This window comes from Bidens hawaiensis, unplaced genomic scaffold (assembly GCF_021521415.1).
Source record: "Bidens hawaiensis isolate Kalapana, Puna unplaced genomic scaffold, B.hawaiensis_p1.1 tig00051403_1, whole genome shotgun sequence".
Lineage (NCBI taxonomy): Eukaryota > Viridiplantae > Streptophyta > Magnoliopsida > Asterales > Asteraceae > Bidens > Bidens hawaiensis.
The window spans coordinates 49,407-66,415 of NW_027499217.1; the positions used below are offsets into that span (position 1 = coordinate 49,407).

General features: G+C 37.4%; 1 protein-coding gene across 1 annotated transcript in view; it reads right to left on the reverse strand.

Moving 5' to 3' along the window:
* The window catches only part of LOC143599029 (cysteine-rich receptor-like protein kinase 26), a 36,840-nt gene extending 22,330 nt beyond the window's left edge, over positions 1 to 14,510 (reverse strand). The window contains exons 1-2 of the mRNA XM_077077094.1: positions 14,168 to 14,510; positions 13,346 to 13,468 (exon numbers count right to left, since the gene is read on the reverse strand). Of these exons, the coding sequence (XP_076933209.1) occupies positions 13,346 to 13,468; positions 14,168 to 14,471 (427 nt within the window). The 5' untranslated portion in view covers positions 14,472 to 14,510. The remainder of the gene's footprint in view (positions 1 to 13,345; positions 13,469 to 14,167) is intronic.
* Between the last annotated feature and the right edge of the window lie 2,499 nt (positions 14,511 to 17,009).

Consider the following 17,009-nt stretch of genomic DNA (forward strand, 5'->3'; position numbering starts at 1 on the left):
ATACGGGATTGCTTTGAAAAGAAATTAATCGATCTTGAGAAGGTACATACTGATTTTCAGAAAGCCGATCTGTTTACTAAAGCTTTTGACAAAACGCGTTTTAAATTTTTGCTTGATTTAAACGGAGTGAAGACCCTCGCTGATATCCTTAAACAAGGATGACTATCTTTATTTTCTGTCATATTTTTCTTTTAAAATTTATTTTGGTTTTAGGGGGTGAAAATCTAGAAAATACAAAAAGAGTGTGTTTTTCATTTGTATAGATAAAATCCAAAAACATTAAAAAAAAAATTCAAATTAAAAAAAAAATATGTGATTTCTGTTCTTTAATGTTTTCTTTTAAATATTTAGAAAAACCAAAAACATTTTAAGATTTGGAAAAACCAAAAAGAATGTGATTTATGTTTTGTACAGAAAATTCCGAAAACCAAAAAGATTGTGAGTTTATTTTGTTTATAAAAAAAATTGAAAAAGACAAAAATATTGTGTTTTTAAAGTTTGTATAGAGAAAAACCAAAAAGATTTTTGCAAGCGTTTTTAGATTATTTTCTCGCTGAAAATTATGTCGGTTATTTAAGTTTGTGAAGCATGCTTGCATGTTTTGGTCCTATTATTCACTTGTGAATTGATGGTTAGCCATTTATTTATAAACTTAAGTTAACTGGGGCGATTAAATTTGTTTTTTTTATTTTATGCTCCTCAAAATTTTGAGTTTTTGAAGCAAGAAGAGAACATGATAGTACATTGATTATTTTGACCCCAAATCCAGCAAAAAGTAAGCTTAAAAGACTGTGTGCTTAATTGCATTGGTGCATTGGTAGGTCTTAAAACAACCCAGTAGAGTAAAATATGTGATATAAACATAAAGAAACGCCAAATTGAAAGGGGTGTTAGTCTCTAGCAAAAGTCTCGGTGAGGATGGCAGAAATGTAATAACCAGTCATACTCAAGCCTTATATTTGTTGATCACCCAAAAATAAAATAAAGCAAATAATAAGCGTTAGGATTCTGGACACAGTGAGTCTTTATGCGTCTTAATCATCTGGGTATTCATAAACATGAATATTTCACTCACTTTCAAGAAGCAAACCCAAAGTCATTAAACTTGATCACTGCTGTACTTCGTACAATTTAAATTACTGACTTGATCAAAATCCGATGTTAGTCATACAATTTGTTCCTCCCTTGCGCGCGTCTTAATACCATTAAGAAACGGACCCCAGGGGATACAATGTATGTAAGCCGACAGATGGACTCGTGCATTCTCACTCTCAGTAAAGAAAACTTGATGCATTGCTCAAAATTTCGAAATTGGTATCAAAAATTTTGATCAACAATATAATGGTTTAAGTCAAGTTGGGGTGATTTGGCAAAATCAAATTAAGCTTGAACCGAGATTAGAGGCTGATAGTTTCTGATATTCTGTGCTTTAATTGAACAAATTAATCATATCACAAAAATACTTGAATGTGTGTTATTAGATTTATGTGGATAACAATACCAATGACCGACTTATCGCCAGTCATAATATCGCTGAAATATAAAACTGTGATGGAAGGGCAATTTGGTCAATATGATTCTCTGCTCAAACTCTACAAAAATATGTACTGTTTTTGATAAATCATTGAAAAACACAAAAAGATTGTCTATTTTTTAATTGTTCGGATATTCTTTTGTAAATACATTCTTTATTTTTTTTTCTAAAATACCAAAAATATTTTCGTTTTTCTTTGTACATATTATTTTAAGTTATGTTTCGGAAAATTGAAACGTTTTTAAGGTATTTGGTTGTCGGGATAAATAGATTCTCGATAACCTAATTTATTTATTTTATTTAATTATTTAATTATTTAATTTTAAATTAAATAAAAGATTTTTTTTAATAATTCGTTATTTATGGATAACGAACTAGGTGATTCTTTAGCGAACTAGCTTCTGGTTCGCTAACCTAATTCGCTTCCGCACTCTGTAATGAATCATCCCTTCGTTATGCATATTTAACGAATCATGACATGAATCATGTCTTGATTCGCTACCTTTAATTTAACGAATCAAGTAGCGATTCGCCAACATAAGGTAACGAATTGAGTTAGTGAATGGGCTAATTCGTTAACTTTAATTTAAACGAATCGCCTGATTCATACAAGTTGTACCTCGAGTTGCGTGCAAGGTTATAAAAGAAAAGAATAACGAACAGTTTTTCCACTGTTCGCCTTCTTCCTTCACCTTAAAGAAACCCTGTTCAAATTTTCTCTGAAATCTCGACCTTCTCGTTTTGATATTTCTAAGATATCTTTGGATTTCTAAGGTATAGCCGATCATGGCGATCTAATATTCGTCAAAAATGGCTAAGATTTGATAGTTAAATTTTGAACTATTTAGGGATTTAAGGGTTTCCGAAGTTTTGAAATCCATTTCAGTATAATTTATGATGAAGAACTATATGATTTTGATGTCATTGTGATCGGAATCATATTCCGATACCCTTGGTGGGCTTCAATCATGATTTGATTGTTGTTTGCTGGGTTAATTATAGTTTCATGTTATCGGTGTTTACAGTGGGTTCGTCTAACCTATGTACTTAGAGATTTTGAGTCTTAATCTCATTCATCTTCGATTACGAACGTAATTCCGAGTACAACGAGCTCATTATTGCGATGATTCGACGATAGTTATGGTCTAATCGTCCCCGGACTCATATTGTTGACTATTTGTGTTCATCGTAATTTTGACTTTGACCATATGGGTCAAAGAACAAGTCTTAATTATGACCATTCGTTAGTCTTAGCGAATTGGGACTGTTTCGTGTCCAATGCGTTAAGATTTTACACAAACTTGATTAGCGAATAAGATGTTACACGAATCGGATATGGATCGCTTAAAAAATAACGAACTAGAGTTTAGTTCGTCAAAATTAAATAATAATTCGCTATGTTCAGTTCGTTAAAGTATTTACTTGATAGCGAATCGCCTGATTCGTTATCTTATTGTAACGAATCAGTGTGATTCCCAACGAATGACATTTTTTAAATAAATTAATTTCAATATTCATTTAATTTAATTAAAGGATTTAAATCGTCTAATACGCGTAAATAGATTAATTACACATATCTTTTAATTATATATTTTGATATCTCTTCTCATATTCGGTTTTATTTATACAGTAAAACATGGCTGATCAAGAACAACAAAATCAACCACCACCAGAACAACCTCCACAAGGACAGCCACCACAACAAGATCAACAAACTGAAGTGATCTTATTGCCATTTGATAAAAATCACAACATTTGTGCTTATGTTGATCAAGATGTGACTAATTTGGAAACGTTTGGAAATATGTTGACTTTATTACGACGTTCAAAGATACACTATGCAATCACTGCTAAACCTAAAGTGTATCTTAGTATAATCAAGCAATTTTGGAACACGGCGGAATATGTTGAGGCAGATAAATTGGTTCAAGCTACAATCAATCAGATTCCAATTACGATTGATGTTGAGGTCATTCGTCGGGTACTTCAATTTGACGATAATGATGATAACCCGAGTGAATTTGACAGGACATTGGTTAGAGGTTTATTCACAAGCTTAAACTATGGTGGTGATATTCGCAAATCTATGTTGAAAAAGAACGGGTTGTGTCCACCATACAAGTATCTGTTGCATGTTCTACTTCATTGTATGAGTGGACGTCGTGGTGGGTTTGATGAGTGTCGCCTAAGTTTGCAGTCGGCGTTTGTTTCCCTAATCCTGAACAAGCCCTTCAACTACTCAGAACTCGTCTTTGATCATTTGAAGGAACAGGTTCAGCAAACTCTTCAGTCGAAGAAATTCTTGATGTACCCTCGTTTCCTACAGCTTATTATTCAAGAATTGATCCCGAATTTGGATATCGATCATACAAGAGTGAATGATGTACTTCATCAAGAACACATGACTGCTGATACCGTTCATCGTATGTTAATTTATAGAAAGGAGAAACCACAGGATAAACGGATGATTGGTCATATAATCAATCCGAATTATGTATGTCCTCCTAATGAACGCTGGATCCACGATGATTCGGATTCCGAGCGTGAAGGGGGAGAAGGTGGGAACAATGATGGTGGAGATAACGATGGTGATAATGATGGGAATGATGGTGCTGATAGAGCTGGTGAACGAGCTCTTAAAGAACGACAAGATGCAGTCGATGCTGCTCTAGCTGCCACCATGAAAGCTCAGCTGGAAAGAAAAAGAAAGGGTAAAGCTGTAGCTACTGGTGAACCATCAAAGAAGCCCCGTGTGTCTGCTGGGGCTGGGGTAATCATTGGAACCCCACCACCACGTCAATCAACTCTTCAAAGCTCGGCGGTGCCGCTAACTACTAGCACTCCGATGCTTACTTTGACGACGACGTTGGTGTCACATGAGAGGCTCGGTCTTATTCCTCAAATGGCGTTAACCGAGATAACTAGACCTCCTGCTGCATTGTCTACAGTATCTCCTACTACATCAATGAGACCTCCTCCTCCGCTAACAACTACTTTTCCTCCTCCTCCACCTCTGCCTAGTGATGTCTCATTCATGAGAATAACTCGGCCTCAAGGACCTGTTCAACCTGTTCACCCGTCCGTATACAACTTGCCACCAGGTCGTCAAACTGAAATGCTGCTAAATCTGCTACATCTATATGAAAATCAAATGGTAGCTGATCGTCAAACTCAAGAATGACTCATGGAGAATCAACGACGAATGATGAGTTATATTTCTTTCTGTCATAAGGAGACTAAGTCGTTGCGTACGATTGTTGAGTCTCAGGGGGTGAAATTAAAGGAACAAGAAGAGTTGATTTTACAATTAACTTGTAAAGAAGATGCCCTCAAGAAACTTAAGAATGACGATGATGATTCTGACGAATCTGATGCAGGAGGTGAGCCTAAACAATCGCATGGTTCATCCTCTGGTGCTGGTGTTAGTGGCGGTGATGATTCGAGCAAGCAGATAATTATTTATCAAGAACCAATAGCTTCCAAGTCAATTGAAATGATTGCAGCTAATACAGTGATATTTGTTGATGGATCAGGGGTGGTTCGTAGTGTGGTATACAGAGATGAGATAGAGGTTGGTGAGTTTGTGGTTAGATCCTTGACACGGAAGTAGATTTCGATTCTGCTTGGGCTGAATGACGATCAGTTGACTGCTTCAGAGACTGAGCCCGATGTCGAAGTAATAACTGAGGAGGATTTGGAAGTTGATCCGTTGTTTATGAATACGGATTTTGTTTATGAGGATGAAGAGATTGAGATGGAGGATGTGACTGCTGATGAGTACCCGGACTTGTATCAACACACGAACGTTGATCAAGGTGCTCCGGAATTTCAAGAAGAGGTGTTTAAAGAGACTGAGGATGAATTGGAAAAGGTTGTGCAGCGAACAGTACCCTCACTCAAAGAAGTGACTGATGAGGACGTAGAAAGATGGTTCAAACGTCATAAAGTGGGTAAACTTATCAGTGCTTATCGTTATGTAGATCAAGAAAGAAAAGATACTGCTGCTGCTTGGGTTAAGGCTAATCAGGTGACTCCCTTCAAGACCATTTCTAAGGTACATGGTGATATTGTCTCCTGGCTCTATGATTCAGACCTTAAAGTATGTATAGTCAAGTGGGAAAAGGTTGTCCAGTATTACGAGAGGATAATGGATGTTCTGACATTACCGCGGTGGGATATTCGTACCCTCGAGAGACGTCCATTTATCAATCGTGGGGGTTACCGAACAGCTGAGTGGTTTCACCAACACTTACTGTTCGAGGTCAATCATGGCTTCAAATTCTTCAAGCCCCAGGTCCCTAGACGTAAGCGCATTGACGAAATTGATTCAAGGACCGACTGGAAGAAACTTGTCTTGAAAGTGAAGCCGCCAAAGACGATGAAAAAGGGTCATGTGAAGACAATGCCTCAAGATATTTATCTGTCTTTCAACCGTTGGTACTATGACAATCGTACTGACGAGGCCGTTATTGTTCGTGGTCGAGGACTGCAGACTGAGCTCATCAAGATAATAGACCCAATGTGGTTGGTTAATTTATCAGAGACAGACAATGATGTGCTACACTGGAAGCAGATTTTGATCGAGCGCCAAGAAGATTACGACCTGGCTATGCAATTTCAACGAGTCGTCCGTGTGTGTCATGAACATGGAATTCATAGTTGCAGAGACTGGCAGTCCAAGCGCTTCAAATAAGTTAAAGACAAAGAGCTCAAGACGAGGGGGTGTTTGTTAGTGCACGGTTTTGCGTCTAGAGTCTTTATTTATCGTTAATGTTTTATTTATGTTTAATGTAATAAATAGTTTATTTATTAATCAGTTCGCTAAGTTAAAGGCTAGTTCGCTAGGGGATGTTAGCGAACTAGCCAATCAATGTATTCCCTCCTGATTCGTTAGGGGATGTTAACGAATCAGGGGGTGCTTCGCTATGATTATTTATGTAACGAAGGGGAAGCTGGTTCGCTAGGGGATGTTAGCGAACCAGATCACCTTCTATATATAGTGAACTACTGTTCACTTTTAATGTAAGTTTTTGAAAAGAGTTTTTGAGTGTTAATTAACCAATTGCTCTCTCTCAAGCTTCACCTTAACATTATTCATCTAATATATTGATAATATATACACATATTTATAACACTGAATCGGTTAATTATGAGCTATATCCTTAATAGTACTAATAGGATATTCACAGATCTGAGATCTGTTATTGTTATTGATTGGTAATCCGAGATCAAACAATCCCATTTCCCGTTTGGTTAATAAATAATAATATTAGATGTTAGGATATGGACTTGTGTTGGGTTAAGTAATATGGGTAATGGACTTGGGTTAATAAGGAAGGGAGAAAGACCATGGGCTTAATCCCATGACCCATGATATATATACCTTAATTAACCCACAATCCATTCATTTCCACTCATTCCATACACCATCAAAAACATACACTAAAGCTCTCTCTCATATTTCTCTCTCTCTAGCCGATATAGCAAGAAGAAACCGAGCATCGATCCGAGGTAATGATAGTATGATATTGTATGGATTCAAGCCCGTTAGATCTAGTCGCGAAACGACGATCCGATACGCTCAACCGTTAAAGTCACGAGATCCGGAGGGAATCGGGTATAAACCAATCAACAGACGAGCTTAGGGTCACCCTAGCTCAGATCTGGATCGAATGGAACAAAAAATGGGGTAAAATACGCTTTTCCGGCCACCGCACGTTTTTCCGGCATGACGACACCGAAAAGGCGGCGTACGAGGTTGAAGGAATGTCAGAGAATGTTCTGACATTCTCTGACCTAACCCTAATTCGTTACGGAAAAATAACGAATGAGCAATAATTTGTTATTCCCATTCGTTAAGGATAAATAACGAATGAGCAGCAATTCGTTATGCCCATTCGTTAAGGATAAATAACGAATGAGCAGCAATTCGTTATGCCCATTCGTTGAGGAAGAATAACGAATAAACAACCATTCGTTATGCCCATTCGTTAAGCAATAATAGTGAATAAGCAGCCATTCGTTATGACCATTCGTTAAGGAAGAATAACGAATGAGCAGTCATTCGTTATGCCCATTCGATAAGTAAGAATAATGAATGGGCATCCATTCGCTATGCCAATTCGTTATAATAGAGAAATAACGAAGGAGCCTCCTTCGTTAACGAACTGGATAACGAATTAAGTTTGAAAGAATGACAGAAAGGTCCCTGGACTAAGAATAAAATGGTTTAATTACAAAGAAGCCCTCGAACTCTATGAATTAGCAAATAAATAATAAATTAAGAATTCTAATGAAAATTGTGTTAAGACAGTTAATTGAGTCAGCTCAACCCCAGCCAGGGGCTCTGCCCTTTGGACCCCGCTAGGGGCTGTCGCCCCTAGAACCCTACTGCCAGGGGCGCTGCTCCCGGACCCCCCGTTTATTGAGGGTTATAATTAAACTAGAAACACGATATGGGTAGAGATAGTTAATTGATACGTGTAATTGCTATACAGTTAGTCGCGCACAGCTAAAGAAAGGAATAACCATTAACGGTGAACGTAACCGAGTTCAGGTGAGTTTCTAGCCCCACTTCCTTGTTACGTTTTCGGGGTCGTGCGCATACTCAATGTGATTAGTTAATACACTTACCCTGAGTGGTAAGTGTATGAATGGATGTTATATGTGATAAATATTATAATGTGAATATGAATGAAAGCTTGTCGGCACGTGAACGATCTTCAGATATTGCACGTATAGCTAAGGGAGGTAAGTGTTAGAATATGTAATCGTGTATGAATGATTGATAAAGCAGGATATGTACAAAATTGTATGAATTTTAGTATGAAAGTTTTGTAGAGGGAAGGTAGGGGACATACCCTAATAATATTTGCGAATGTAGGGAACATATCCTAGTAATATATGCGAATAAAGGGAACATACCCTAATAATATATGTGAATGTGGGGAACATACCCTAATAATATATGCGAATGTAGGGAACATACCCTAATAATATATGCGAATGTAGGGAACATACCCTAATAATATCTGCGAAGTTTATAGCACGAAATGTATGTATATATGTATGTATGAAACAAAGAATGAAAGTATGAAAGTACGAAGAAATGTAAAAAGCTAAGTATGTTATTGTATCTTCGGATGCATATATAAGTAAGTATATGAATGTATTGTATGTTACCTGTATTAACTAGAACATGTGAATAGATTGAAGCAGTTGGCTTGAGGGAATGACACATGGAAGGATTGAAGGGACTGACATCCAAAGAAGTTTTGTCATGATGTTTTGAATAAATCATTTATGTTTTGTTTTAAAGACACGCATCGAATGTTTGTAATGAATGATTGAAGTTTTATTTATTCCGTGAAAGTTTTTAATTAACTCTGATATTTAGAACTGTGTTTATGAGTAAATCCAACATCGAAGTAAGGCACCGGTACCGGGGCCTTACAAGTTACTAGTTAAGTCTAAGGTTTAGGGGATGATATGAAAGGTATGGAATTACCTTGAGGTAGGAGTTGATAGTCTAGCAGTGGGTTTCGATGGCCAGGAGGATCCTCTTCATAACCAAAATAGGAGAGTTACAGACGATGAAGGTACGATGCTCTGAAGTTGTATAGAGTCGATGTGAAAGCTTAGACGCAAGGAAGAACGGATTCTCGAATTGCCTAACGTTCGAAGGTATTCCCTGAGGAATTTCCTAAAGACCCGGCATGATTGAGGGCATGAGTTAGCAGTATTGAGGGTTTCCATGAACATTTGGATTAAGATTCCTTTTATACAGCTACAAATCGCGATAATCGTTCAAGAAGATGTAAGTCATAGAATTGAAGGTACTCCTTTATGAAATGAGAGGTCTTGAATGACCAATTAAAGCAAGAGTTAGAAATCAGTATATTGTTGGGTGTATTGCAACGGGAGAGGATTATTAGATTTCAAGGAAGAAACATTTTTGAAGGAAAGGTTGATTTGTAACGTCATGGTTTTCAGGACGAAACCTTATGTAAGGAGGATATACTTGCTGTAACAACTCGGGTTTTAATTTATTATTTTAATAACCGTAACCCGACCCGTTTCTATATTCGGGAAATTTAAACGATAAATATCGTGTTTACCAAATAATTATTATTTTATTATTAATTTCTTATCATACTTATTTAATATTAAATATATATATATATAACTTTTAAGGATACACATTTTTTACAATAAACTAAACTTTAATCTCTAATTGCTTCCACCTCCATAGTTCAAGGGCTTAAGTAAAAATATCTTTTGTTTTAACCCAGAAACCCAATACCCTTTAACCAAACCCGTATCCAGATCCGTTACCCGACCCAAACTCAAACCCAATTTCGTTATCTTAAACCTGAATTCAAATTGTGATGTCTTGGGCAACAATTCTTGCTACCAATATGGAAATGGAATCATAAACGCGTCATACTAAACTAATTTCGGCCTAACCGACACTAGATTTATGTTAATCAAATCAAAATATGATCTTCCTTTCGTTTATACCTAAACCGACTTAGCTGTTTATTGTTATACACGTAAACGATCACCAAAAGTCAATTAAACCTACAGCCACCGTCCTCATTCCATCGTCGTCAAAACCAGCCTAACCAATTGGATTATCATGGTCTCTTCATCGTTGTTCTTAACCTCGACCCCCCGGCCCTGTTTTGATTCCGTCCCCGCTCTTCCGATCAACGTATAAGGTAATTAAGCACATGGTTCTGTTCTTCATTACCTGCGATTCAATAAACCTAACTTTGATTTTCCAAACGTATAACGGTTTATTCAATTTGGTTTCTAGGGCCCACAATGTGATCTGGGTTCATGTCTGTCTGTTTAAAATATCTTGTTCTGAAGTTATAACCAACTAATTGGATGGAGCAGTTGGTTGTGTGTGGTTGGGTTAATACTTGATCCGCTGGGGTTCGACCAGCCCCGATATTTTTTCTATTTTTTAAGGGTTTTAGTAAATATATTAATATGTTAAATCATTTAATTAATATTATGAATAATATAAAACTTTTAATTAACTATTATTTTTTTAAAATCGACATATTAACCGATCGCTTTTACGAACTTTGGTTACATCGTATCTACATGAGTATATATATATATAATAAATATTGGAAATTGATAAATGTTAAAGGTTTTATCCATTTAAAATATATAAAAAAAATATATTACGCTTTATAATTTTTACATAATTATTTGATCAAGTATTTTATAAAAAAATTTATTTTATTTTATATAAATGATTTATTATCAATTAATTTCTATTTGCACTATTAATTTAACATAAATCTTTATTAGTAATAGAATTATATATTAAAGGTAATTTAGTTAAAATAAATATTTTAAAACAATTTCTATATATAATCTATCCCAAAGTTGTATAAATATTTATTCGAGTATTTATATGTAATTAAATCATATTATTTACAACAAAGCTTTGTTAATAAAATTAATAATAAATTAAAGAAATAAATAACTTTCGCATGAACCCATTAGATCATTAAATCCCGAACCTCTATCTAGTTTTGGTTTCGTTATTGAATTTATATTTATTTTCCGCAATTATTCCTTATTAGGATATCTCGTCGATACTTCCCGAAGAGTTCGATCTATCTTTATAGATTAGCGGATCATTATCTCTTGCTTAATCGTTAAGGTGAGTACCACATTCCCCTATTTTACTCGTTTTCTCACGTTTTGGGGACATATGCGTAAATTTACTTTTCATATATACTTATACTCAAAACTGCAACTTTGTCTTATGTGTTAACAACTTATACTTTACTTGTTTATGTGCCTATTTGCTTTGTATGCTTCCGCATTCGGAGAGGTCCAACATAATCTCAGTCTAGTATGATCATACGCCAGTTGTTAGCCTTTATGCTTCTCGACATCTCAGTTATACTTGCTCATTTGGTTAATTTTTTATTCTCATATGACTTGTTGCAACTACATATTTTTGTTATATACTATATGTACATCTAAACTGGTGTGTTGCTCACTCAACCTTGTGTTGACAAAACTATTTTATTTTCAACGCATATGCAGGTTATCGTGTGACGTGATTATCAAGATTGTTTGAAGCAACTTAGGATGCATGTTAGAGAAAAGATACAAGAACTTAATTTTGGATGTTTAATGTAATTGTTTATTTATAAATTTGATGTACATGAATATTTGTTTGAAATTATTAAAGAGATATTAAAACTTATAATGTTGCATGATAGTAACCTTGAGAGCTGTGACAATCATTTCGCGTCCCGGAATTTCCGCCGTAAGTTTGGGTGTAACACTTGCAACATCCGGTTACTAAGAGGAATCATAAGCAAAGGTTTATTATTATTTACTTATGCATTTAGCTAGTAGTTTTAGTAATGAACTTTAAAGTATGGGCTTGAGAATATAAATAAGGCCTATAAACCCTAAAACTCTCACTGCTCCATGTTTTACCATCAAAACATACCTAAGCTCCAACATAATCCAAGTTTTGTTTTCGGAGCAAATTTAAGATCCGACTTCAGAAGAGTATAGGTCGAACACAGACTAAGAGGAAACGTAAAAGCCGTATCATCAAATGACATCTCCAAGATTCAGATCTGACTTATTAAAGGTATGTTTCGTTAAAGGTTCAGTTTTAGTGTTTGGTTTGATAAGAAAGTTAGTAGGATGATAGATCGGGTCACGATTTACGGAAAAGTAATGAACTTGATAATAAATGGGTTGGTTGGGTCGGTTCGTGTTAAAAATATTCAAGTTCGGTTCTTAAAAATGATAGGTAAATGAAGTCAGTTTCTCAATAAGTCTCAAATTTTATAATAAACGAGCCATTTGGACTAGTCCGTGTTAAGCGAGTAAGGTCCAAATCATAAAAAGAATTAAAATGCTCGTTTGCAAATGAGAAAGGTCTTTGCAAATGCGAATGATCTTTGCAAATGAGAATGATCTTTGCAAAGGGAATGGTCTTGCAAATGGAAATAATCTTGGCAAATGGGAATGGTCTTTGCAAATAAACCTTGAGAATACTCTTTGGTAAATAATTAACCATTATGGATAGCTTGGTTAAGTTAATGTGCTTTGAACCCGTTAGCTTGGTTAACTTAATTAGGTATATATTTTTAAGTTGCATACATTAATTAATGACTAATTGTTTTAGTCGTACTCAGTTAAGGAAGAGAGTTACTATTAATTCCGTACACAACATGATTCATGTGAGTTTCTAGATATCATTTTATATATTTAAAATACATTTTGGGGCCGACATGCATAGTGCAATATAGATGGCAATGAATGTGAACGCTTATATACTTATGTCTTAATATATATTCGAGTAGTAAACTAATGTGTTATGTTATTAAATTAAAAGTAAAATGTCCTTGGGGACGAATAGCATGTCCATTGTGGACAAGTAATAGCATGTCTCAACGGAGACGAGTGACAGCATGTCCTGACACGGACGAGTGATAGGTCCTTTGTGGACGACTAGCAGGTACATATAGACGAATCTATTGTATACGTCAGTTATTTTTGTAAATGTCCAGTTGCTAGCAAGATTTAGCTTTTGTAAATGTCCAGTTGCAAGCAAGATTTAACCAATGCCAAGATTTAATATAGATGAACATGTATATAGCCATTTTCCTCTTTAACTTTTGTAGAAATCATGCTTTGTTAAAGTGCCTATGTGGTATATGCAATGGCTTAAAATCTACGACTAAAGTTTATACTTTTTCATTAAACCTAAATCAACTATCAAAGGTTTTTGTCTCGTCAAAAACTTAATCTTACCCTTTTCGACCAGAATTTTCTTCCTCCTCAATACAATGAAAATGCAGATGGAAACAATGAGTATTGCAGTGACAGTCGGAATAACGACGAAGATTGCTGTCCGAGTTGCGCTAGTTTTTTTGCCTACAAAATATACCAATAAAAGAGAATATTTAGGGAATTTTAAAAATGTATGGACACTTTAAGAACTCAACTGAGAGTAAAATAGACGTTTTGTACGTTTTTTTTGGGGGTTGGGGGTGGGGTAGGGTGGGTGGGGTTCTTTTACACTTACTACTATTATTCATAACACATTTTCTTTAAAAACAATGTTTTTGTTGAACAATAAAATTCATCCCTAAATTACCACTTTTTAGTTAGTTTCTTCAAGTTACCACTTTTATAATAATTAGAACGAATTACATCAATGATCTATATGGGAAAATTGCCAATATGTCATATATAATATATAATGAAATTACCAAAATATTATTTATAATATAAAATAAAATTATTAAAAAAACAAATACTTAGGATTAATTTGAGACCAACCACCAAGATTCCATAAAAGACTATAGTTCTATCCACCCTCTCTTTAGTTTAAGTCAGATCTACGTCCAACCCTAAACAACATTTAATAATAATAATAATAATAATAATAATAATAATAATAATAAAGTTATAAACAAATACTAAATTCACACACTATTTTGAAAAATGGTTGTAAAGTATTTTAACTCTTTTTCTATAAAATAAACGGTTGAATGTAAACTGTGACCGTGTTAGATTTAAATCTAAATAATAAAATCCTATAAAACTGTTTACGATTGACAACATGCGTACCTTGAGGAGATGGCTGTAAAGTCGATGATGGTGGCAGGTGAGTTCTTGTGTTGATGTTGAATTCATAAATCTCATACCTGATATTACAACGTGCCATAAGAACTAGTGCACCATAACTCCCGTCACAACAAGATGACAATTGATTCATTGCGTAGTCCAAACATTCTTTGCACTGCGTCTCCGATAAAGTTGGAACACACTGAGCAAGGCCATATAGTGTGTCAGTATCAGGCCCAGTTGTGTTATCCATAGCAAACTTCAGAAGTGAACTCCCAGCCGCTGCTTCGTCTCTCAACTTGTTCATAAATGGATAGAGAAGCCCATTTAATTGCTTTTTATCAGGGAAGCTGAAGAGGTAGGTCCCAGCAGAGCCCAGTTGGACCCGCAAGACTCACCTTGAACAGGGATGTCTGCGCAACGACCAACTGCTCCCGCAGGACCCACCATGCTCAGAGAAAACCTTACGCGCAGTACGCCAGCTGTACCCGCAGGGAAAGCCTCCCAATGGTGAAGTACCCCGCTTGTTCCCGCAGTTGCGGATACAAGCCATCAGGGAAGGCTACCCGCACTGACAGCAAGGCTACACGCACAAGGCACTAGCTACTTCAGTAGTCACATGAAGGAATGAGCAAGGCGGGAATACTCCCGCCTAAATGAGCCAGTCCGTATGCTTCTGGAAGATCTTTTGTACTATACCTACTAAGGTATGGGCAGAACAGACGATCTGACCAGAACAGCCCATGAACCAATCACAGGGTGACAGCTCACCGACAACAGTACGAGGAGGAGCACCCTCTAGTATTGTTTGTCACTATTAGCCGCTGCCTACTCACCAACCCTTACTATGGGACGTGCGCAGCCTACTGTTGGTGGAACAGTGCATAGCCGGCAGTAAAGGAACAGTGTACAGCCGACCTTGTTACTGTCGGCCGTAGTCTATCCACCAACCAGCATGGCCTGTGCGTAGTCCACTGTTGGTAGAACAGGAATACTATTCAGCCGGCTGTACCTTCTAGGAAACCTACCTTCGGCTATAAATACTCCAACACCTTGGAATGGTAAGGACATCATCTGATATCTCATTCTTATCTAGCAATCTCTTAATATACACTTATATTCAGAGCAATCTAGTCTGATTCTCACGCCGGAGGGTGGTCACAAGGAGGAACCCCCCCCCCCCTTCTCAGTGACGAGCTTACGGTGTCTGTTTTGTAGGTCACCTGAAGAACAACCTTCTCTGCTGGACCTCATCCTCGTGGGAAACATTAGTTAACCCCCATATTATCCGTAATCTGCCCCGGGTCACTTAGTGTTTCTTCATTGGCGCCATCCGTGCATAAAAGCTAGAACTAATTCTTAGTTTTTTCAAAAATTTCTGAAGAAATGGTTAACGTTACTCCGGTCCCAAGGCCAGTAAGCGACCAAGAAACCCCGGTAACCACAACCCCAGCAACTGGGGGGAACACCGGCGGTTATACAAATCTTACGAACACTACCCCGGTTACCCAAGCAGGGGCAAGTGCAGTAAACAATATTCCACTGGGGTTCACTGATGCCCAGTTGGAGAAACGAACGAGGGTCCCTCGCCAAACACTAGATCAAGTTAAGGCGTGGGCCGAAGCACGTCAGAAAGAGTTCCAAGCTGAGTTGGATGAACGCTTGCGTTCAGTTCAACAGGCCGACGAATTCGGCAGTACTCGCCAACATCTCAATATGAACAGTGAGTGCGAGTACTCAGACGATGAGCGGGAAGAATCCGATACCGACGCAAACCCTCGCCATAAGGCAAAAGGGAAGCGTAAGGAAACGGACTTCCAACCGACAAGGAATTTTGGGGAAGCCTTTAAACCAACGAATGCGGAGAGAAACCCGCGTGACTTCTCCAAAACCTTTAGACCAACTGCTGCAAATGCAGGAAAGTCAAAGTTTGCAAGGGACATTGCGGAAGCAATCGCCCCGAGAAGTGCCAAACAAATGTCCAACATCGGCACTTATGATGGTCTATCCGACCCAGACGACCACTTGAACAGATTCATTGCGGGGGCAACCGTCAGTAACTGGACGGAACCCACGTGGTGTTATATGTTCCAGATGACTCTGGTTGGAGCGGCCAGGGCATGGTTCGATCGTTTACCGGTCCATCACATCTATGATTGGGTGGACTTTCAGAACAAGTTCAGCCAACAAAGGAAATATACTGAGGAACAGTGGACGATCCTCAACTGCGTTAGAGAGGAGGATGAATCTTTACTAGACTTCATCACTCGCTTCAACTCCAAAAAGCTAAGTCTGGGCAACATAAGTGAAGATCTTGTTCGCGCAGCTTTCATCCAGGGCGCCGAATACCCAGAGCTTATCCGCACATTGACGGGTAAGGACGGCATGCCATCCACATGGGATGCCATCATGACGGCGGCCAAGCGCTTTGCCGAGACGGAGAAGCAACTGGGAAGGGATCTTCCCCAGAGTACACACCTCTACACGCAAAGGACTAGAGAAAACAATGTTCGGATCGCCCGGCAGAACAAAAAGAGGAAGCTAGGTATTTGGCAGTCAAGGGTAAACTTTGACACCTCATCCAGCTCTCACCCTCTTGTTGGCGGAAGAAATAACACACACCCTTCAAGCCAAAAACACCGGTGGACGCCACTCACCAAAAGCGTCACGGAGATATTTGCCACTGAAAAACTACCATGGCCAAAAGCTCCAATGATCCGGCAGCGACCTAATGCGGATCAGAGCAAATCCTGTGACTTCCACGGGACAAAAGGTCATAGTACGGAAGAGTGTACATCCTTGAAGGATATTGTTGAAACATTCGTCAAGGATGGAAGACTTGCAC